The sequence below is a fragment of the Pseudopipra pipra genome, chromosome Z (genome assembly GCF_036250125.1).
Source record: "Pseudopipra pipra isolate bDixPip1 chromosome Z, bDixPip1.hap1, whole genome shotgun sequence".
Lineage (NCBI taxonomy): Eukaryota > Metazoa > Chordata > Aves > Passeriformes > Pipridae > Pseudopipra > Pseudopipra pipra.
Window position 1 is genome coordinate 33811005 of NC_087581.1, and position 21910 is coordinate 33832914.

At 38.8% G+C, this 21910-nt stretch overlaps 1 protein-coding gene across 2 annotated transcripts in view; it reads right to left on the bottom strand.

The window, feature by feature from the left end:
• Nucleotides 1-21910, bottom strand: part of MLLT3 (MLLT3 super elongation complex subunit) — a 118850-nt gene that overhangs the window by 29426 nt on the left and 67514 nt on the right. For both annotated transcript variants that reach the window (XM_064642822.1, XM_064642821.1), the window contains 2 exons: nucleotides 14196-14315; nucleotides 6469-7077 (listed from right to left, as the gene is read on the bottom strand). In XM_064642822.1, coding sequence (XP_064498892.1) covers nucleotides 6469-7077; nucleotides 14196-14315 — 729 coding nt within the window. The remainder of the gene's footprint in view (nucleotides 1-6468; nucleotides 7078-14195; nucleotides 14316-21910) is intronic.

A 21910-nucleotide genomic window follows, 5' to 3' on the forward strand; every position in this document is an offset into this window, starting at 1 on the left:
TCTCCACACCATGGACAGCTGAACAGCAGTGTCTCTCATCAGCAGGCAAGGGATTGTCATTCATTCTGCACAGGCATGATATATGATACACTCATGGCAGCAGTGAGCTCAAGCACTTATCTTTGTCCTGCCTTCGTAAAATTTAAACTTCAGGGGATTACTGAAAATTATGCATACTTACGATGTGTCCTGTAGAATTCATGTCAGTCATCACCACATTATAACCTTTTGAATGGGAAGTGTTATGAAAATTTGGAGTTTGGCAGCAAACCTTCAAAAGTACATGGGTAAACCATGCCATTTTTGCCCCCCAAATATAACTGTAAACTTACTAGTTCCACATAAAAAATAAACAAGCATAAGGGCCTTGGATAGATCTAACTATTGTAAAAGAGTTAAACTACTCCAGTTGATAACTGACAGCTGTTGGATTTTATTTTGATTATGTACAGCCATTCTTCTGGATCACAGCATCATTTATAGAAGTAGATAAAGCACATTCAAGGCAATGAAATCCGTATCAAAAAGATCTCACCTGATTATGATTAACATAAAATATCCTGTCTTTAATATTTTGAGTACAATCCACCTTGGCTTCTTGAAACTGTCATGACTTTAGGGGACCAGGTATATATTCTTTTTTTGACACAAAAGAAATAATACAATTAGACTATTGGCACTGCATATACCCAGTTAAAATCCTTACTTTCTGCAGGATAGCAGGTGAATAGAATTTTCCAAGGCTGAAATATAGAAAATATGGCCCAAATCCAAATTTATCCAAATATTTGAGTAAATTCACATGAGTAGTCCCCACTGAAACAGATGTAGCCATCACTGCAAATAAACTAAAACACTGAAGCCTGTACTAATAGCTTAATAATGACTGATATTATTCTCCTGTGGACAAAATGTGACATTGCCTGAAAAAGCACAAAACTGAAAAGGCACCCCTCAATACCCATTCAAGAATGCAAAACGTCCTGATTCTAGTAAGATTACTTTTGCAACCTAGACATTTAACTCGGGATCCCTTTCCCTACCCACGATGTGGGGGAGCCCAGTTCTAGTTCCATCTCCATCTGAAGAACCATTCCGACGTCTTGAGGGATGGGGAAAGGGAACTCCAGGGGTTTCTTCAGGGGTTTCTGGCCCTGAGCCTGGAGGGGAGAGGTGCCCTCCCCTCCCCCCAGCACCCACCTGGTCCCATGGCTGGTACAGAGACAGCACACCGGCGTGGAGAGGAGGCAAGAGAGCTGTTTATTGCTGGGGATGTTACATTTATAGGGTTAGGGAGAATCACAGGTTAACCAATTAGAAGTCTCAAGGGGCTTACAGGAACACCCAATCACAGGAAGGGATTAACAAGGACCAATGGGAAACACCTCAGGACACCTTTCCCAGGACATTCCTGCAAGGAGATAACAGTTGTTGTGGGAGGTGTTGGGAAGAAGCTCATCAGATTCACTGCTACATTTAACCCTATCTACACAGTTTCTCTCTACGGTTTTATTTCTAAATCCTTAATATATTTGTAAGCCAGTGATTTTCAAACATAGTGTGGCAACAAAAGTATCTCAGTTTAACATTCGAGCTTCTTGCCACAGAGGATCACTACCTGTCTATCTTACTGCTTCCTCATCCAGCAGTGGTTCATCTCACCACATTCAGAGCAGTCTAATACCTGCCTAAGCTTTTGTGAGCGAAAGCTAAACATTTTTCCCTTCATAATAACATCAAATTAAAAAGGCGGAAGTATAGTAGCTGAATGGTGCCACAATACATTAAATACAGTAGATGCTGACAGCCAAAGAGCATCCTTGTGCCTACTGCCACTTCTCTAAGGAGGTCTGATTATCTTCAGCCATTGTTCCTCTCTGAGCACATATCTGGAAGGAAACATATTGGATTGTACAGCATTTACCATTTGCAACTACTGAATTACCTCCTCAACACAGTGGTATTGTCCAACAATACCACATGAATAGCTGGCATGGTTTTAAGAGCAGCATTAACTCCTGTACTTGAGCACAAATCCTATGAGGAGAGGCTGATGGAGCTGGGGTTGTTTAGTCTGGAGAAGAGAAGGCTTACAGGCGACCTCATCACTCTCTTCAACTACCTGAAGGGAGGTTATAGCCAGGCGGGGGTTGGTCTCTTCTCCCAGGCAACCAACAATAGGACAAGGGGACATGGGCTCAAGCTCTGCCAGGGGAGGTTTAGGTTAGATGTTAGGAAGAAATTCTTTACAGAGAGGGTTATCAGGCATTGGAACGGCCTACCCAGAGAGGTGGTGGATTCACCATCCCTGGAGGTTTTTAAAAAGAGATTGGACGTGGCCCTTAGTGCCATGATATAGTAATTGGAGTTGGATCAGGGGTTGGACTTGATGATCTTGGAGGTCTTTTCCAACCCAATCTATTCTATAATTCTATGATTCTATGATAATATGCCTATGTCTCAATAAAATCACAAATTTGCATGCTTTCACTCTGTACCTAAACTTTGCATGCTTCATACCTAAGCCAGTAAAATAGTTTTTCAGCCTGTGTGATTTTTGAGTATACCTGTTGCTACCAAAGAGCTTTGCTAGCTCATAGACTCAAAAAAGACCCCACACTCTTTTGAACACCAAGTCTATCACTATTACTGAAGTGCAACACACTTAAATCACAGATGTATTTGAAAAGTGATACTTAATAAAGCAGCATGAAAATAAATGGACACTTGTTTCACTGGCCAACAGCTCCAAGTCAACAGAAAATATAAGTTAAAATAAATACAACAGTAAACCACACTACAGCGTATGCCAAACAGACCACAGAATGACCTTGTGTGTTCTTAGTCTTTGAGTCACACACAGAAAGGCTATTAAACAAGGGCAGAAATTTTATCACTAAGCAAGGGTATGATTCCCTTGATTTCCATTGGATTTTACAAAGGCATTTGAAGCTCACAAAGGGACTGACTCCAGGACATCAGGGGACAGTGTCTGGCTTTCTGAAATGCCCTTGAGGCAATACCATGCTAAACTATCTGGATTCTGAAAGGTGAATTTTAAGGGAGTGCTCAGAGGGTCGATTAACCATTGGCAGACATGCTCTACCACACAAAGAGTAATACATCTCTCTCAGAGGATGCTAAACCTCTACTCCCTCCACTCTAAGACAAAGGCCAGTATTTCAAGTCTGAATGCCCAGAACTAGGTAGAGCATGATGCCAATATTGAGAAGAGTTGAGTGCACTCTGCTTTTCTGTCTGAAATTCAAGCCCATGAATTGATATGATACACCCCACCTCAAATCACTGAACAGGGGCTATATCCAAGGAAACCAGGGGAGCAGCAGTATTGCCATCCTGTAGCACCTATGCAGCGAAACAGTACCTCTGTTTAATGATGCTTGTAAGATTCCTTTACCATGAGGACTTTTCAGAATGTCATCCTTATTTTAAAATCCCAAACCCAGCCTCTGCAATTGACATGGACTACCTCTAACTCTGAAAATTCTTCAGTGTGACCAGCAACAGTAAAGAAACTTGGTTTGCAGAAAGTCCTCAACTCTACTATGCACCTTTTATTACAAATTTATCATGTTTGATATGCAAAGTTATGTATGTGAGTTAGTACCAATAAAGAGAACAGTCATCATATCAGGACATGTATATTTCAGAATGAGACCATCCCTTACTGAAGAAACTACAAAATTCTTAGCAAAATTATTCATAATTTCATTACAACAATCCATACAGTATTAGGTTTGCACTATGTCATAAAAATGCACTTGAGTCAAAGTTAATACTTTTGTAGTATCCTAACAATTTTCTTTTAGGTATTGATTTGTAATGCGATTTATTATACCTAATCCAAATTTGCTGAATTGGGTATTGTGGTTTTGCTTTTTTAAAGACATTTTAGGAATAAATCTGGATACTCTACTAAGGAATATATTCCCATATAATGATACATTCTTTGTTCGTCTGTGCTACGATAGCCACCACTGTAACTGCACCAGAGTAAGAAATAACATTTGACTGAATTTTACAGCATTATGCCAGGACATGCCACTGAAGAAGCATCTTCCCAGCTTCAGGCAACTATGTTGGTTAATATCATAAAGCTTAACAGACCTGAAATAACTGTTTCTGTATAGCAAAAGCACTATCACACTTTCACTTCCATTACTCTCTATCTAAAGTTGCAACTTTTCACCTTTTTTTTATTTAATATGAATATATTTATAGGATATACCATTTATGGATCTAGCTGTAAAATTTACTTCTTTTCCTGAAATGTTTAGAAACTTACCAAGACATACAAAAAAGTTCAACCTATTTTTTCCAACACACAGAATTACCTCTATTACATTGCTTGGCTGTGTAACCTTTCCTTAGGTTCCCTGATTAAAACTAGTACAATGTAGAAGGAACAATTCTTTGTGAAATTCTGAAGACTCTCATTAACCAGGTTGCCCTGCTCTTTCTCCCACAGCACTAACAATTGTGTGAATCCACAGGCACCTCAGGGAATTATTCCATGTTTTCCAGATAGTTTTTCTTAAACTTAAGTATATTGTTGACTTTCTAAATAGTATCCCATCACTGACTGGAGCCATACTCAGCCTGATTTATTAAGGAGCAAACTCCAAAAGTGGCAGACATCTTTTTCACTTGTTCAGATGGGGACCACACTGACCCTCCCATGTGTGTTCCATGATCCAGAACGTCAATGTTAAAATACACAAGAGCCCCAACCAGTAGGATTTGCTTCTCTTGGAGCAGACTCCAGTAGTTTACACTGTCAGTAACAGTGGCTTGCAGACCTAGAAAACACTGAATCTGCTTTTGAGCTTTGGTATAGAATTAAGGAACATCCTTAGGTCCTACAGGTCAACTGCAGATGGATGAACAGCAGTGGAGTGGATTTGTGCCAGCCTGTGAAAAACACAGAGGTGTACCCACTACACCACTGGTAATGGGTGAGAGGTTGCAAGACACTAAAGAGGGAGACATGTATCAGCAATTAAAAAGGATTGGTTTTAAGTATCATCCATATCCATCACGTATCATCTGTAAGTTGCTACACAGGACACACCTCTATAGAGCCTGCATTTGTAAAATTCCAGTTACGTTGCAGTTGCCCCTCTCAATTCTTCTGTCTTTGAAAAAAAATGGAGAATTGCTGCTGCCAGTAACAGTATATGCACCACTACATGGCACCTATTTGAATAAGCAGGAAATCCAAAAATCTATTCTAAATACTGAGGATAGGTAACTAGTCTTAAGGACAGTGACATAAATTAAAATAGAAGATTCAGCTGCTTTTAAGACATGAAAAAATAATTCACACCAAGGGTAGCAAGAGTGTACAGGTTTAAAGACAAACTGGTTAAGTTCTAAGCCATAATGAGAATGCCACTCCAACCACAGAACATCACCACTGTGACGCTGTAAAGCAGAGCCTGTCCTATTTCATACCTTCTAAATTTTACAGCCTTAGCATGCCCTAAGAGGCCAGTCATTAAAAGGTCACTTCAGAAGTAAATTACTTTCTCCCTCGGGAGTAGTTTCTATTTAGTAAAAACCTAATGCTGACAACTCCCCACAGCAGGGCATTTATTGTCTCTTCCAAAGAGGGCAAGCAGGGTTATGCATCTGATGACAGTAACAGAGGCACAAATCAGAAAACAGAAAAATGAGAGAATTGAACAGGCAAGGCAGGGAAGAATTCCTCTCTATCATGCACACTACCCCTAGCTATAAGCAAAGACAATGGCACCATACAAGGCTTCTATCACACCTCTCCTTCTCTACCCATGTCTCTATAAAAGATGCTTCTGAAAAGTAAAGTTTACTAGGAGAATGATTAAAATCCTAATTATCAAAAGCAAATCATGCTTGAAAAAAATGAGCAGGCAGAGTACACAAATATTTTCAGAAAAGCAAATTGCCATAAAAAACAGTCTTTCTTCTTGGTAAGCCTGCTATTTTGGATAGATTCTCCTCATCAGAGTGATATCCTAGGAACTCCTCCTCCACAAAACTGACATGGTTCACAGAACTGCCTCTTTTAGCAAAAAAATAACGAGTAACTCCAATATAACTGCAATCCTTTCCTGGATTTACTGAATTCTTTAACACCTCAAACCGAAGATTTAGAGTGTGAAATAAACCCTTTCCTTTTGTCTCAAAAGAAGCATGAAATGCAAAAGAACCTCAAAAAAGCAGTATTGTTTATAGTCAGCTCCCATATGCTCATTCATCATAATGTTGACATTTATTAATTGACTTAAGTAGGCAATACAATTCAACCAGAACGTGCATCAAGTTTGAACATCCCAATCAACTTCCTTCAGTTTGGATAATCTACCATTAGACAGGAGAAAGGAACTGGAAAACACAAATATGACACACAATTCCAAAGACTAGGAACACTCAACATATGTTAAGAAAAACCAATCAATCACTTACTTCAGATTTGGAGGACGTGTTTTCCTCCACATCAGAATCACTGGGATCTACAATATCATCAAAAGGCGGCAGAGTAGGCGTCTTCCCTTCCAGTGCATCATTTTCAACTTTGACTCTCCCCACTTTGAGTTGGGATTTATCCTTTGTCTGTTTTTTGTCAGCTGAACAAGTAAGAATCAGTGGTGGGGCACTAGAAAAACTTTTAAATAATGAATCCGAGCTGGGTTTTTTTCTTTTTTTTGCAGAAGGTTCATCAGAGTCCAGCACAGAGGGCCTTTTTGTGAGAGTCTTCTTTTCTTGCTGCTGCCCACAAGTTATGGCAAGGATTGGGGTGTTTTCAGATTTTGGCTCCTTGGACATGGGCTTGGGTTCCTTGAAGGCCATCTTAGGAACCATTTTTTCATCTTTTAGTGGTTTGTTTTCTTTGGGTTTCTTAGAGGATTCTTTGGAAGATTTGTTATGTTCCCTGGAAGGTTCTTTGAAGGCACTTTTATGTTCTTTTGAGTCTTTAGAAGATTTTTCTTTGTGCTCCTTTGTTAACTTGTGGGTCTTTGAAAAACTGTTACTACTGCTGCTGCTGCTATTTGTGTTTAGAATCCTAGTTGGGTCCTGCAAAAAGGAGAGGCAAAATTTTACTGAAGAATAAAAAAGAAAGAACCCTTAAAGGCTCAAAAAGCAGACACAATATGGACATAGGATTCCATATTGAATATGAATTCAGAACTTGGAACTGCAGATGGAAAACCAGAAATACCTACACAAGAATAGATACAACCCCCAACATTGTAGTCAAACAAAGTGGTCAAACATGAGCAGTTACCACTGCTTAACAATATCTGCAAGATAAGTTAGTTTTTACCTTAGGCATTATACATGGTTTTTTAAGAAACATCATAAGATGAACATAAAGGCAGTCTATGAATGTTTACCATCACCATTAGCTATCAGAAAAAAAATTATAAGGAAAAATGATGATATGAACCATATGACATTAACAGAACTACTGCACAATCAGAGCAAAACATGTGCTCTTGATGACATTTCAGGCAAAGTTTGACTTCTCTTCTGTAATCCTCTCTCCAGCTTTTGCCAGATCCTTTTCCTTATACACAATGATGACTCTGGGTCCAGCCCAGCTATAGAAGATTTGATTGGACAGCCAATAGTTAATGTCTTTTTATGGAAAACTTCCTTTACTAAAAAAGCTTTCTTCTTTATATATTTGCTCATGTTTCTGCTTAGCATTTGAATGCATTTTTTTTAAAATTTAAAAAGTGAGAAGTGTTTCTGAGAAGGTGATGACTTTGAGGTTCTATAAGACAGGAAAAAACAGAAAAAGCAAAGCAGTATCTGAATCTGAAAAGTTGAAATGGCAAGGAAAGTGGTGATCTGCAGTTATAACTGATAATAAGGGAACTGAGAATGAAGGAACCAGCAATAAAGGAACTATTCATTATGGGTCATATGGGATCCTTTCTTCTGAGAATTAACACCCAGAATTTTCAAGAGACAAGAATAGTTCTGCACTGCCTACTTGCACTGAAACTGCCAGAAGTGGGCTTTTGGTATTGCAAAAGCAGCCAGTAGACTAACTGTACTGTCCTAAACACCTGTTGCACTCTCTATAAGACAAGCTTCATTTTCATATTACTTCCAACCTGCAAAGTGACATTTCAATTTGCAGGAACGCATGGTCAAGAAGTCTACGTGGCTTGCTTACTTTCTTCTAAACTGATTATAAGCATTTCTATCTATATGTTGCCTAGCATGCAAGAAACTTAGAGAAACACTTTCATGCCTTTGAATTTTTAGGATTTTTAGCTTTTGTACATTTTAATGTAGTTGTATAGTCTGTCATACTTTAGAATGGTAGTTAACAGTCACTAAACCCTATTTCCCCATTTCATATCAAATTTTCTAAATTCTTCAGGCTTGTTTAGGCTCCTATCAAGGTAGGACTGTACTAAACACCTCCAGTTTAAGAACATTTAGACCCCAAGCCTCAACAACAAGATACCATCATAGTCAAAGCAACCTTCAAGCCTGGAACCTTGGAAAAGCTCCAAAAACAGAACATGATGTGAAGAAAAGGAAGATGAGGAAGAAAGGGGTCTTTCTTCCACCTGGGGGTGGGTGGTTCTTGGATCAGACCATAAATTGTGGAATGCCTGGACACAGGGCACACCTTTTCTGTACTCTTTGCACCAGAAGGCCTTCATTAAAGACCTGCTCTATTATCTTATCTCTACTAAATTTGCCTGGAATTTTTTCTGCTCTCAATCTTTAGGCAACACTTCAATATGCATTGCATATACCCACTGATTTCTTTTTCCTTTACCTAGAACAGAAGTGTATGTAAATATGGTATATCTGGCTGTAAATCTGCCACAGATTTACAAAGCTACAGAAGAGAAAACATATTTCGCTTTTCTTTATCTTTACTTAACCACCCTTTTACCTACCATGTAGATGGGACAGCAGAAGTGTGGTGGAACATAAAGGACCAAAGCAGGACATGGCCAGCCTCATCCTCCTGAGGGCTGACTAATTTTAAAATAATGGATGCAGTAGAACTGCTCTAAGAAAAAAAAAAACTACACAAGAAAACAAAGCAAAATTAACCTGCTTAATGGAAGTGGTGTCAATTAGAGAAGACTGAGACTACACCCACTAATGGTAGATAGCTACTTATAATTTGTTCAATCAGGATGTGTTAAGCCAGTAGTTAATGCTGTAGGACCTGAATAGTTTACCCATAAAACATGTGCAAGAACTGCAGTATCTCCCTTCTCTGTAGCAACAGGTGGAAACAATTAAGTAAAAATAATTATTTTGAAGTGTTCTTCCCTTCTTATTTCCCTTCTTCCCTTCACACAGTGCTGCACAAATTATTCAATTACACTTTTTCTTCAGATGCTTCTTGCATTAGTACTGCAAATGTATTTTTGAGTCAGACTTCAAAATTGAACTACGTAGCTCTATAATATACATGCATCAACATTAACAATGGGCAGAAGCATCAAAAAGGAACAATACTATAATGACATCTGAATGTCTGAACATAAAGCACTTGTTCATTTCCCAGGGCAGTAATTAAAAAGCAAAAATTAAAAAGTACTAATCATTCCTTGAGATGTTTTACTTTAGTCATAACTCCTTTTCAGGTGCTTCTCTTTAAAATTTAAAAAAAAAAAAAAAAAAGTTGTCTACTTTGTTTGATGCTCAGCACCAAAGTTTGACATGTGATTAATGTATTTAGCATCACATCTTGCTCTATCATGCCAGAACTGTAAGTGTTGCCCTGGGGAGGAATAAAACACGTGCCATTACTAAACTAGATGGAGTCCTTATTTTTCTTACTCCTCTCCTTAACATGTTATTTTAAATTGCTTCAAAGGACAGTCTCATTTTAGAGGTTTTCCAGGAGATGAGAGCACGGCCCTGGGGCAGAGTAGTATTAAAATCAACAGGAACTTGAGATCTAGTCTTCTCAATTTTACAACTGGACTTCTTTCCCCTTCTGCAACATGGAAGCTGATGTTTTCATAGAAATCATAGTAGAAATATTTGATGTACTTATGATACAGACATTTATACACTATTCTTACATGGTCTCTCAGAGTTACCCTTTCATTAAGACGGCCATCCCATTGAATTTACATCTGCATTCATTCTCTAAGTAAAAAAAAGCACATTTTCTTATTTCCTAAATTTCTGCAATTACCCAAACAGAAGCAAATAATGACATAAAGGAAACAGCAGAAGGAACATAAAATTTGAAGACAGAAAAAAAGTCAAATTATACTCAATGGTAAATTATTTCAAACCTAATAATGGATGTGGAAGGCTGGTGGGGATGAAAAGTGGCTAATTTTTCATATCGTGTACAGCATAGATCTTGCTGAAAATCAGAATGTACTTTCAAACCATTTTCTTATTTATCAAAATCTAACAGTGTTTAAATGTTTCCTTTCCTTCCCACCTTAAGCTGTGCTGCAAGAAGTAAGTTAAGTATTTCTACTAAGAGGAACAAATAAAACAGTCTGTTCTCAAGTTCATGTAAAAAATTGAGATGGTAGGGTTTTGACAGGTAATATATTTGCATACCACAGTTTACATTTAGGTATTCATCAAATACTGAAGCAACCCAAGTGAATATTACTTTGATGCCTCGCATATCAAACACCAAAAGAATAATACAGAGGATCATATGCATGTTAAAATATCTGCACATATTTTCCTTTCTTAAGCCAAGTAACACTAAGTACATACAGTACTTTAAGACATATAGCACTGCTCTATGAAAGGGGCTAACATAGCTTTAAAAATAAGTATTTTAGAAAGCATGATGAAAATCTTAAGTTTTACCAGCAGAGAAAAATCGTGCTACTGAGACTGTTATACTCAGCTCCTGCTCAGATTCTGGCCAACACAGTTCATGCTAAGGCCTGAGATGCATTCTGGGAGCAGACTGCATATTGTAGGCAGGACAGATGGCCAGAAAAAGCTAAAGAGCCATTATGCTGCCATGATACCTGGAAATCGCTGTCTCCTACAACCATCATCTTTGGCAGTTTCATCAGAATCTACTAACTCATAGAAATTACATAAGCCAAACATCCAATCTGGAAGACATCAAACATTGGCTTACAAAAAAAAAACAAACAGTTTTTGAAATTGATTCGTTACCAGCTGTACTGCTCAGACTTTCATGCTTCCCACTGTGATATAGGGGATGCCTGCAATGTGACAGATGAGGAAGGAGAAGCACTCTCACTCTCAGCTAGGTAACTGATTTCATTTTTTTATGTATCACAAGTGCATGGATTAAGAGTTACAGGTTAGAAATTATGAAACTTTATGACTTGAGCAGTGAATAAGTGAATTCATATGATAAACTAGTCTGGGCAAAGGGGACCGACCCAGTTTGTCATGTTTGTTGTATTTCTTAATGAGTTCAAGATATTAAGTTTAAATCACAGAATACATTGTCCTGTAAATCTGAGAGACACATGAATGCTGCTCAATAGGTAACACATTTGCAAATTAAAACAATTCTGTAACTACAGGGCAAAAAAATGGTGTTGAACTCTGTATATGTTGCAGGGTTGGATTTTGATTTTACCTCACAAAATGTAATTCCCAATTTGGTTTAACATGAGTTTGAATAAGCAGTAATGTCTGGAAACCACTGCAAACCTCCTCATCTACTAACAGACATTAGGAACCTAATTAGCAAATGGAGCACTTGGGAGAGGCAGGGTGGGGGGGAGAAGGCAGAGGGTCAGGGGCGGTTCATTAAATTTTATGAAGTCATTAAATTGAGCACATTGGCATGGCCTTGTCAGTGTACTGTACTCTGAGTTTAAACTACAAATTTAGTAGTAGTGACCATAATAGTGTGCCTTATTTTCATTTCTAATTAAAAAAAATTATGTTTATTGAAATAATCCGTCCATCTTAAGTCAATGGACTACAACTAGTGTCATATATGCCTACTGCTCTTCAGAGGAAAAGAGGAGGAAGATATCTAAAAGTAATTCCTTGATCAAGGAAATTCAGGTTCCTATTGAATACAAATGTGTTTATTATTGAAGAACAACACAAACTGATTTGGAAAAAAAAAAAAAAGGAAAACATTCTGAAAGCCTCCACAAATACTGCAGGGTAGGAGATTAATTTACCTGCTGCTCACATGTTTACAAAGCTTTCCACACTTCAGTTTAGCCCAAGCCACCAAATTGTTATGACACAACAATGACATCAGAAAAATTAGAAGAAGATGGAGAACTACAAAGCTCTCTGATTAGACAGAAAAATCCAAAAGGGGGATCATGAAACAACTTATGTTTCTTCTGGTCACAAGCAGGAATAAGAGCTTTTGTTTTCTTTGTTTATAAAAATGAACGCAGAAAGAACCATGTCTTGCAGAATACACCATCTAAGGAATCTTTCTGCTGTGCCTTTTGCAATCGGATATGTCTGTCACGTATTGGCCTCATAAGCCACCAGCGTGCCTGTAGCAAATGTGGATAGAGCCTTCCCAAATCTTCGTTCGCGAAGCCTAGCCATGATTATAAAAATGAATCTCACTTCACTGCACTGACAGTACAGCTCATTCCAAAAGACATTCCCAAAAAAACCCTAATCAAGTGGCTTCTCTGTATTCTGTGCATGTAGTATTCACATAAATATGAACAGACACAGTAATATAACTGATTTAGAAGCAACAGAAGTATTTGTAGCTAGTTTGCAGCTATTTTTAAATTCTGAAAAAATGCATACAATAAGTTTTCTTATATTTCTGCCTGTCCTCTCTATTTTCAAGATTAGAGATTTTTTTAAGAATCAAAATACTGCAGCTCACTAATACCATCTCCATTAAAATAAACAAAAAATCAACTGAATCTTAAGAAGTCATTTGAAACTGAACTCTAGAGAGCTACCTACACAACCTCACAAGAACCCCCATTATAGATGGTAAAGTGTTGAAGTACCTCATCTTTGGTATCCAATGAGATGAAGATACATCCTAGTCTAACCAACAGCACCTTGCTTCCACACCTGGTGTAGCCAGGTGCCTTCCTTTGAGGAATTAAGGAGTCATTTTAGCATGCCAAAGGAAGCACCTTCAGTCTAACCCTCATATTAGACTTCAGTTTCTCCTTAGGAACACAACCATACTTCCATACATGCTTTAAATGGTGCACAGCCACCAAAATTAGAGATTGCGAGGCACTGAAATATAATACAAACCAGGCAGAGAGATGCCAGAAAACACTTTTCGCTTGTGCTTACTTACTATGTATCCTCACTATTCTGTCTTAGGCATACGCCTAGTTCATTACCTGACAATTCTTGCATGGTATGAGATTTGGCAAAGACACTGAACATGAAAGTTATTAATAAAAATGGGTATTGCCCCTTGCAGTACATGCGCTGCAAGATTAAGTAAGATATTTCAAATTGAAAAGACGCTATGAAAGAAAATAAAACCCCAAACAATTTAACAGAATGGAGAAAAGGCTTATATGTTCATTCACTTCCGAAGCAGTCCACTGTGTTGCATTTCTCACTTGAATAAACAACACATTGCTCTTTATTTTCCCATATTTCCCAATTAATGTTGTCAAACTGAAGAAATTTTCTGCTGTTTTGGAAAGGTCCATTTGTATTACTCAGAAGGTTCCTGGGATTATACCTTTTTACCACATTCTAGGGTTGGGGATTCAATTTGATTTCCTACAGACTGATGACACGCTGCTGTCTTTGAAAAATCTAGTAAAGAATTAACCCCTGAAATTTAAAAAAATTAATAATCCTAAAGAATACAACTTCAAGTTTCACTCTACACAATTATCTATAAAAGAGATTAATAAAAGAGATTATTATTATACTATTATCTCATATTTACATTTCTGCAGATCACACTTAATCTACCAGAATCGCCTAATACTACAACAGACCATTACAATTCCTTTTGGAAAAGGAGGAAAACAACTGCACAAGTACAAAAACCAGAAAACTTTCATTGGCACTTGTTCCACAGCCACTCTTGTCCTGCAGTATTTTGATGTGGCATACAGTAAGTGCACAGCAAAGAAATGTCAAGACCTGCTATCATTGGAAAGATTGCAAAAATAACTAGAAATCTTTTTTCCCCTCTCAAGGTAATTTCCAGGAAAAGCACCACTAGCTGAAGTGTCTTCTAGCAAAATAAGATTCACCTTTGGCCCATGAGATGACTTCTTCTTCGCTTCAGAAAAAGACAGGGAGTTACTAGGAAGGCTGGGGAGATGAAGGCTCTGTCCTGAAGAGAATGATGTTCCATCTGACATTACCATGATCTGTTGCAAGACAAAAAGCACGTCAATCAAACATTAACAACAAGAACAGAGAGAGTCTCACCTGCCTAAGAACTAACAAATCTGGTAGAAGAATAGAAGTCCAACAAACAGTATCTATGTTTCTTCTCAGTCCAACAAACAGTATCTATGTTTCTTCTCGGTATGGGATGGGTTAATGAAACCACACTGTTAATTAATTTTCCCCAAGCAGAGTTTGTTTTGCCCATGACATTAACTGGTAAGCAATCTCTCATCTGTATCCTAACCTATGAGCTTTCCCATCCTGTTATCTCCCCTGGCCCTATTGAGGAGGCACAGTGAATGACCAAGCATCTGGTTGGGAGTTCAGCCCTTAGCCAAGGTTAACTCACCACAAAGATACACTGTAAAAAACAGCCTGAGGCTTTAAATAAAAGCAGTATGTCTCTAATTTCAGCTTCTGTGTTATCTAGAGTACAGTAAATAACCTGTATGCCTGCTAAGCAAGCAGCAATTTTGCTATAAAAAGAATCTAGCTCCCTCTCTTGATTTGAAAGACTCTTAGGTACAAACAGATCACTTCCAGAAACCACAGATAAATCAGCCATCACAGAGCAGTTATCAGACATGTAAAGATTATTCCTTCCATCTGAGGGAAACTCGGCTAAAATCTTGTCTTGTGCTCCAGTGTTGATGTGCCTGGATTTCTCTGATTACTAGCACAGCTATTCATTTATCCATTGTTTCAAAGCACTAAAGGCCAGAGACATCTTAGCTGCTGTCTGACAAGCCCTGCAAAGCTGAAGAGAAGATGCAGAGCTCTGCACCTGCAAGAAAACACCCCTCTCTTCCCACAGGTTCCCATGTACAAAGTCACACTGGTTTTGTGGATGTCCTGTGTGATTATCCTTGTCTGACTCAGGGGTCAGGAATGAGCTGACCCATTGCACGCCTCATGCATATTACACTAATTAAAAAATTGGGAATTGCAAAACTGGGAAATCTAGGATGTAGATATGTATACTTCACATTTTACCTCTCTAAGTTAGGATGATATTTTACTGCCTCCAATTTTTTGAAGACTGGATTTCAATTAAAAAAAAAAATTAAACACTGCCCCAAATTAATCTTTTTGCAGAGAACTTTGTTCAGAAGATTGTATGGTAGCCTAGAGAATATTGAGGGACATGCCTAGGTAATAAAATTTACTTTTACCAGACTGTTTTCAACAATGCAGCTAGAATGCAAAGGCAGAGGAAGAAGGCAATAAAGTTGTTTTTCTTCCTTGACCGTAGGTTCATGTATTAAAATTTAAAAAAAAAAAAAAGTTATGTATTCTAACATTTTGGGACATAAGATCCCACACAGAGCAAATAACAAGTGTTTTCTCCAATTCTTCATTTCAATTTCTCAGACACCTAAACCAGAACCTGTCAAGAGCCAAAACTCTGAAAAATCATCTGTCCAAAAGGAATGGACACTGCTTCTTGTAATCATGGTAATGTTGACAGCTGCTAGCTATTTTAAGTCACAATAAGTGATCCTTTGGCCTGATGAATACTTTTTAGCCTCAACTTGCCAAGGGCTTTGGTTGCATTCAGCCCAGCTGAATGCAGGAGAAGGCACAAGCTAACAAAGATCAGCCACAAGGAAAATTTGTAGCCACATGTACATACCATAAACCTGCGCAAAAGCAGAGAAAATGAATGTGTCATTATTTACTCCCATAGATGATGTCAAATGGGTGGTTAAATAGTATTGTTCTTTAAATTGAATTCTGTAATGTTTTTTAATCCCACAAACTTAATAGAACATACCATTTGCATAAAATCAAACCATCTTTCAGAAAAAGCAAACATAAATGAATCCATTAATTTCAGAGTTAAAGCAGATATTTTATTGCCCAAAATACTTTTGTTCATATGACAAAAAGATACATATCCATATGGAACAGAAATAAAATCAGGAGGATCAGGGTTTGCCCTGCCCTGAAATTAAAAGCAAAGAAACAAAAAATTCTGCCAAAAGTTCTTTCTCCTAGGGTTGGAAGCTACCATTTTCTCCCTGGAGCATAAAAGTCTGAGTCACTAAAATAAACTGAGGTTTAACTACTGCATAAATTTTCTTTTTAAAATTCAGAAACATTACAGTTTGGGAATATTTATATATTCATCATTATACACAGACATTCTTAGAAAGCTGACATTTTAAAAAAGGCTATAGACTTCTAAGATATATCAGTTTCTGGGCAAGTACTTGGACCATTAACAGTCTTAATAGTACAAACTGTGTTTCAAAACAGGACGAGAGTTTACAGAAAGATTTACAGGGATGGGATGAACAGCATTACTACCATGAGATGTCTGATTTGGCAAATCTAGTTACACACAAAAAGAAAGTAAATCCCATACAGCTTTTAGAAAACAAAATCTGGACATACCAAACCTTGAGCCCTAAAAGTTTTGTTGTATTGAATCCTGCAGCAGCCTGTTATTTCATTATAAACCCCATGAAAAACAGCAACTATAGATACAAAATTTTAATGTGTAATCAGTAAGACAGAATTCCAGTTCACATTGCTACTATCATACTGGCAATATGTGCCTCTCTGTATGTGGCTGTACTAAGTCAAGGCTACATCAAAGAAGGAAAAGGTGGGAATGAGCGTATCACAGAAAGACACTACTGCTGCAGCAAAAATGCAAGTTCATCAACAACACGGCAGCCCTCCTGTACAGCCTGCTATGTGCACTTTACTTGTTTCCTCCTACCTGCACTATAAGTTCCCTGCTAGCTTAGAGGTGTCAAGAGGAGTACACCTCAACAGATGGGAGGACATGGCTGCAGGTCATGCTTAAGCCAGGCACCCAAGAACACCTGCAGCTGGTACTTGGCTGCTCTCATAATGAATCACTTCAGTGACAAGACCCAGGAATATTAATTCTTCTCCTCAGTCCCTTCTACAAATCAACAGCTCAGTGGGATCAGACAAACTGGTGGAATAAGACATGAGTGCTGGTGTCAGCAAAGCAAGATGAGATGATTGGTCTTTAAACAATCAATTTAGAGCCATGTAATCACACTCTGAATTCACCAGTATGCAAAGCATGAAATTCTAATTACAGCTTTGCTGTTCTGTCAAAGATTTTGCTTGACTATATTTGAGTAGAGCAGAGGTATACCTAATCTCACAGTTTATCTTTGATGAGGCCAGAGGTGACAGTAATAGGATGTGTAAAAGTAGAGTTAGTTGTGCTTGCTCACAAAGATTTAAGTGTTTTAAAAAATGTGTGGATTAGGGTACATGCTACTGGATAAGGATTAGAAAGATGGCCAAGAGAAAACAGTTAGTTTCACAGTTTAATACCAGGGTACAAATAATACAGCAATTGCAGAATACGTTGTACTGAGAAACATGTCGAGGGAGGTGACTGTCTCAGGCTACTCTGCACAAGTGCAGCCTCACCTTAAATCCCATGTGCAGCTGTGGGCACCTCAGTACCAGAAGGTCATTGCTATTAGTGTGCCCAGAGAAGGGAGACTAGGGTCGTGAAAGGCCTCAAGGGCAAGAATTACAAGGAGCAGTTTGACACCACTTGGCTTGTTCAGTTTGGAGAAGAAAAGGCTGAGGAGTGACTCCACTGCAGCCTACAACTTCGTCAAGGGAGGCAGCAGAGGGGGAGCTGCTGATCTCTCTCTAGTGAGCAGCAACAGGACAGAAGAAAATTGAATGAGGTTGTATCAGAAGAAGTTCAGACTGGACATCAGGAAAAGGTTCTTTACTGGTTGGTCAGGCACTCCAACAGACTCCCCGGGGAGGTGGTCATGGCACCAAGCCTGACAGAGTTCAAGCAGAGTCTGGATGATGCTCTTAGTAATATAGTTTAGTTTTAGGTAGTCCTATGAGGAGTGTATGGAGTTGCACCTGACAATCCTTAAAGATCCCCCTTCCAACTTAAGATATTCTATGCTGCTACATATCCACATTGGATTTCCATTTTGCTTAAAATTCAATTTAAAAAAAATATATCTTAAATTTAACTGTTAGTGGAAACTTCATAATCCTCATGAATGGAAATTCCTTGCACTCATAGGAAGCAACTAATATTACATGAAGGGATTGATAAAAAAAAACGCTTCTAAAACCAGACAGGATGTAAAAGGAAGACTAGGGAAAATGTGAGCCCACTGTTCAATGTGGCAAGAGACCCCATGGCTTATGTGGTCAATCTTGTTTTAGCCTCTGTTTTCACAATAAGATCTTGCTTCCTCAGGCCTCCAAGGTAATCAAGCATTCCTCACAGTGTCTGTGGCAGTGAGTCAGTACTCACAAGACAGAAGTGTTGAGTTAGGTGGCACTTCATCCACAGGGACACCAGATGCAAACAGGGGTATTGAAGGAGCTGGCAGCATCAGTGAAAGACAGTTCTCTATCATCTTCAAAACCTTCAGGGAAGGTTATTCAGAAAGATAAACATCACACCCATCTTCAAGAAGTAAGATTCATGGAACAAGATTCCCATCAGTCTCATTTCAGTCCCGAGGAAAAAGATGGAGAAAATCCTCCTGGAAACCACTTTCAGCCACTGGAAGGACAAGAATGTGAGGAATCAACAAGAAAAATCTTGCCCAACTTACAGACTGAGATACAGACTGGAGAAATGGATCATTAGATGGGTGCAGAACTATCTGGACTGCTGGACTCAAGTTACTCTCTTAAGCTGTGGCAGGTCCAGCTAGAGGCCAGTGACTACTAGCATCCCTCCAGGATCAACACTTAGTCCAAAATGTTTAATGTCTTCATTAAAGATTCAGTGGGATCAAGTAAACTCTCAGCAAGTTCACAAGTAATACATGGATAATATCTTTCCAAAATCATTCTCTGCTGTCCAGAAGTTCCACCATACAAGCATAACTATTGGTTTAGAAGATATTTCAGAAAAAGAAAAAAGGCTTGATGAACTGTTCCATAAGGCATTCAGAAGCTCATTCAGCAGGTGAGGTGAACTCCCAAGAAAGCCACCCTTCATCTCAGTGAAGATGGAGAGATGATGTCAACACTGCAGAGGATGTCAGTCACAGCAGAGAAGCCAGACCAATAGCAGCATTGCAATGGGCTAACTGCTTGATGTGACTGGACAAAACCAGAAGAAAACACAGATACCCACTGATGCTTTTCCCTGTCCTGCCACAAAGTCCCTCTGCTCCCACAGCACCAAAGACTGCTTTACTGGGAGGACAGTTATTTTAATAATGCACACTGGACATGGAAGGAGCCACACTCCATCTCTCTTTCTCTGTGAAAATAAAATGGCATTAATAGTGCGGGTAGCTGCTTAACACACAACACTAAACTTGGACAAGAGAAAATTACCTTTCTTAATTTTATCTTCTGGCTTACACTGTAACTGGGAGGTTTCCTAGACCGCCACTAATAAGCCATTCTGTACAAGTTTTAGCTCAACAAGATCTCATCCTAATAACATATATAAGAAAAATTCATGAAAACAATGCAAGACTAAATCACATTGGAGCATTTAAATATAACATGAATATCTTGCTTGTCTTATTTTCTATGGTAAACAGCTACCACAGAGCAAACGCACAAGTGTACATAAAGTATTTTTATTCACAATGTGATTATGGACAGATGCATAAGACAACTTACCAACTCCAATACTTTTTTCATGCCTAGAGAAAGATATTTCTTTTGTCATATGTGCCAATAAAGCATTACATAAATGCATTCTTTTATTAACTTAATTGATCTGCTGGTAGTGGTATCTTGCCTCTAGTTCACCAAACACTCACTTCACTAGCCTTCAGCTATTGAGCTTGTATTTAAGACCTTTGCTACCATTTGCTTTAAATGTAAGATAACTTCCTGGGCAAAAGCAAGGAAGATCTATTCTTCCAAAAAAAAAAAAACCTGTGCATAGAGAAAACCCACTGTTATTCACATTCTAGCTAGGAAACATCAACCTGAAGTGACCAGTCTCCATAACACCTGAGCTGCTGGCATCTTAAGAATTATAGAATGGTTTGGGTTGGAAGGACCTTAAAGATCATCTAGTTCCAACCCCCCTGCTGTGGGCAAGGACACCTTTCACTAGACCAGGTTGGTCAGAACCCCATCCAACCTGGCCTTGAAAACTCCCAGGGACAGGGCATCCACAACTTCCCTGGGCAACATGTTCCAGTGCCTCACCGCCCTCACAGTAAAGAATTTCTTCCTAACATCTAATCTAAACCTACCTTCCTTCAGTTTGAAGCCATTCTCCTTTGTCATAACACTACATGCCCTTGCAAAAAGTTTCCCTTCAGAGTGTTCTAGGAGTATTCCAATTTGCTAGTCAAGGCAACTGAGTGCTACAGAAAGAAAAACTGTTGTGCATTTAATTTATGTAGTTCCATGCACGGCTGAACAAAGGAAGGGATCAGGGAACAACAACTGTGCACTACAAATTATCATAGTATAATCAGGATCCCTCTTCTACTATTTCTTTTCCAGCAATCTGGGAAAAAATTATGGAATTGTAATACCTTGTAATAAATTGATTCAGAAGTCTTCACACAAAAAAAACCCCAAACAAAACCAACAAAAACAAACAAATGAACAAAAAACAACAACAACAACAACATTCTGAAGACAACATTTATCTACCAATGGATGTTTGGCAGCTTGGAGTACCTATGTACCCATCAAGAACAAATCACTTTCAAAATAAAAACTTTGCTTTTCAAATCCTGGTAACACAAAGAATGAGGAACAGTCTTAAAATGTTCCATGGAAGTTGGTCTTCTCTTATTGCTAATTTGTACAAATGCACATCCAAGTGCAAGGTGTTGCACCTGGGTGAGGGCAACCCATGGTATCAATACAGGCTGGGGAATGAACAGATGAAGAGCAGCCCTGCCAAGAAGGACTTGGGGCTGCTGGTAGATGAGAGGCTGGACATGAGCCAGCAATGTGCATTTGCAGTCCAAAAAAACAACTGTATCATGGGCTTCATCAAAAGCAGTGTGGCCAGCAGGTTGAAGGAGGTGATTCTGCCCCTCTGTTCTGGTGAAACCCCAGCTCTGGGGCCCTCAGCACAGCAAAGATGTGGACTTGTTGGACCACGTCCAGAGGAGGACCACAAAGATGATCAGAGGGCTGGAGAACCTCTCCCATGAAGAAAGGCTGAGTGAGTTGGGGCTGTTCAGCTTGAAGAAGAGAAAGCTCTGGGGAAATCTTACAACAACCTTATACTAAAGAGGGGAATACATGAGAGCTGGAGAGGTACTGTTTACCAGGGCTTGTTGTGATAGGAAAAGAGGTAATGGTTTTAAACTTTATACTAGCTGTAAGGATGAAATTTTTTTACAATGAGGGTGGTGAGGCACTGGAACCCATTATCCAGAGAGGTAGAGGATGCCCACCTGGAGACATTTAACATCAGGTGGACAGGGCTCTGAGCAGCATGATCTAGTTGAAGATGACCCTGCCCATGGCAGGGAAATTGGACTAGATGACCTGTAAGGTTTCCTTCCAACTCAAACTATTCTATGATCATGCCACCCCTGACACACAGGAACCATAGATCTACCAACCCCACATACATACTTACATAGTC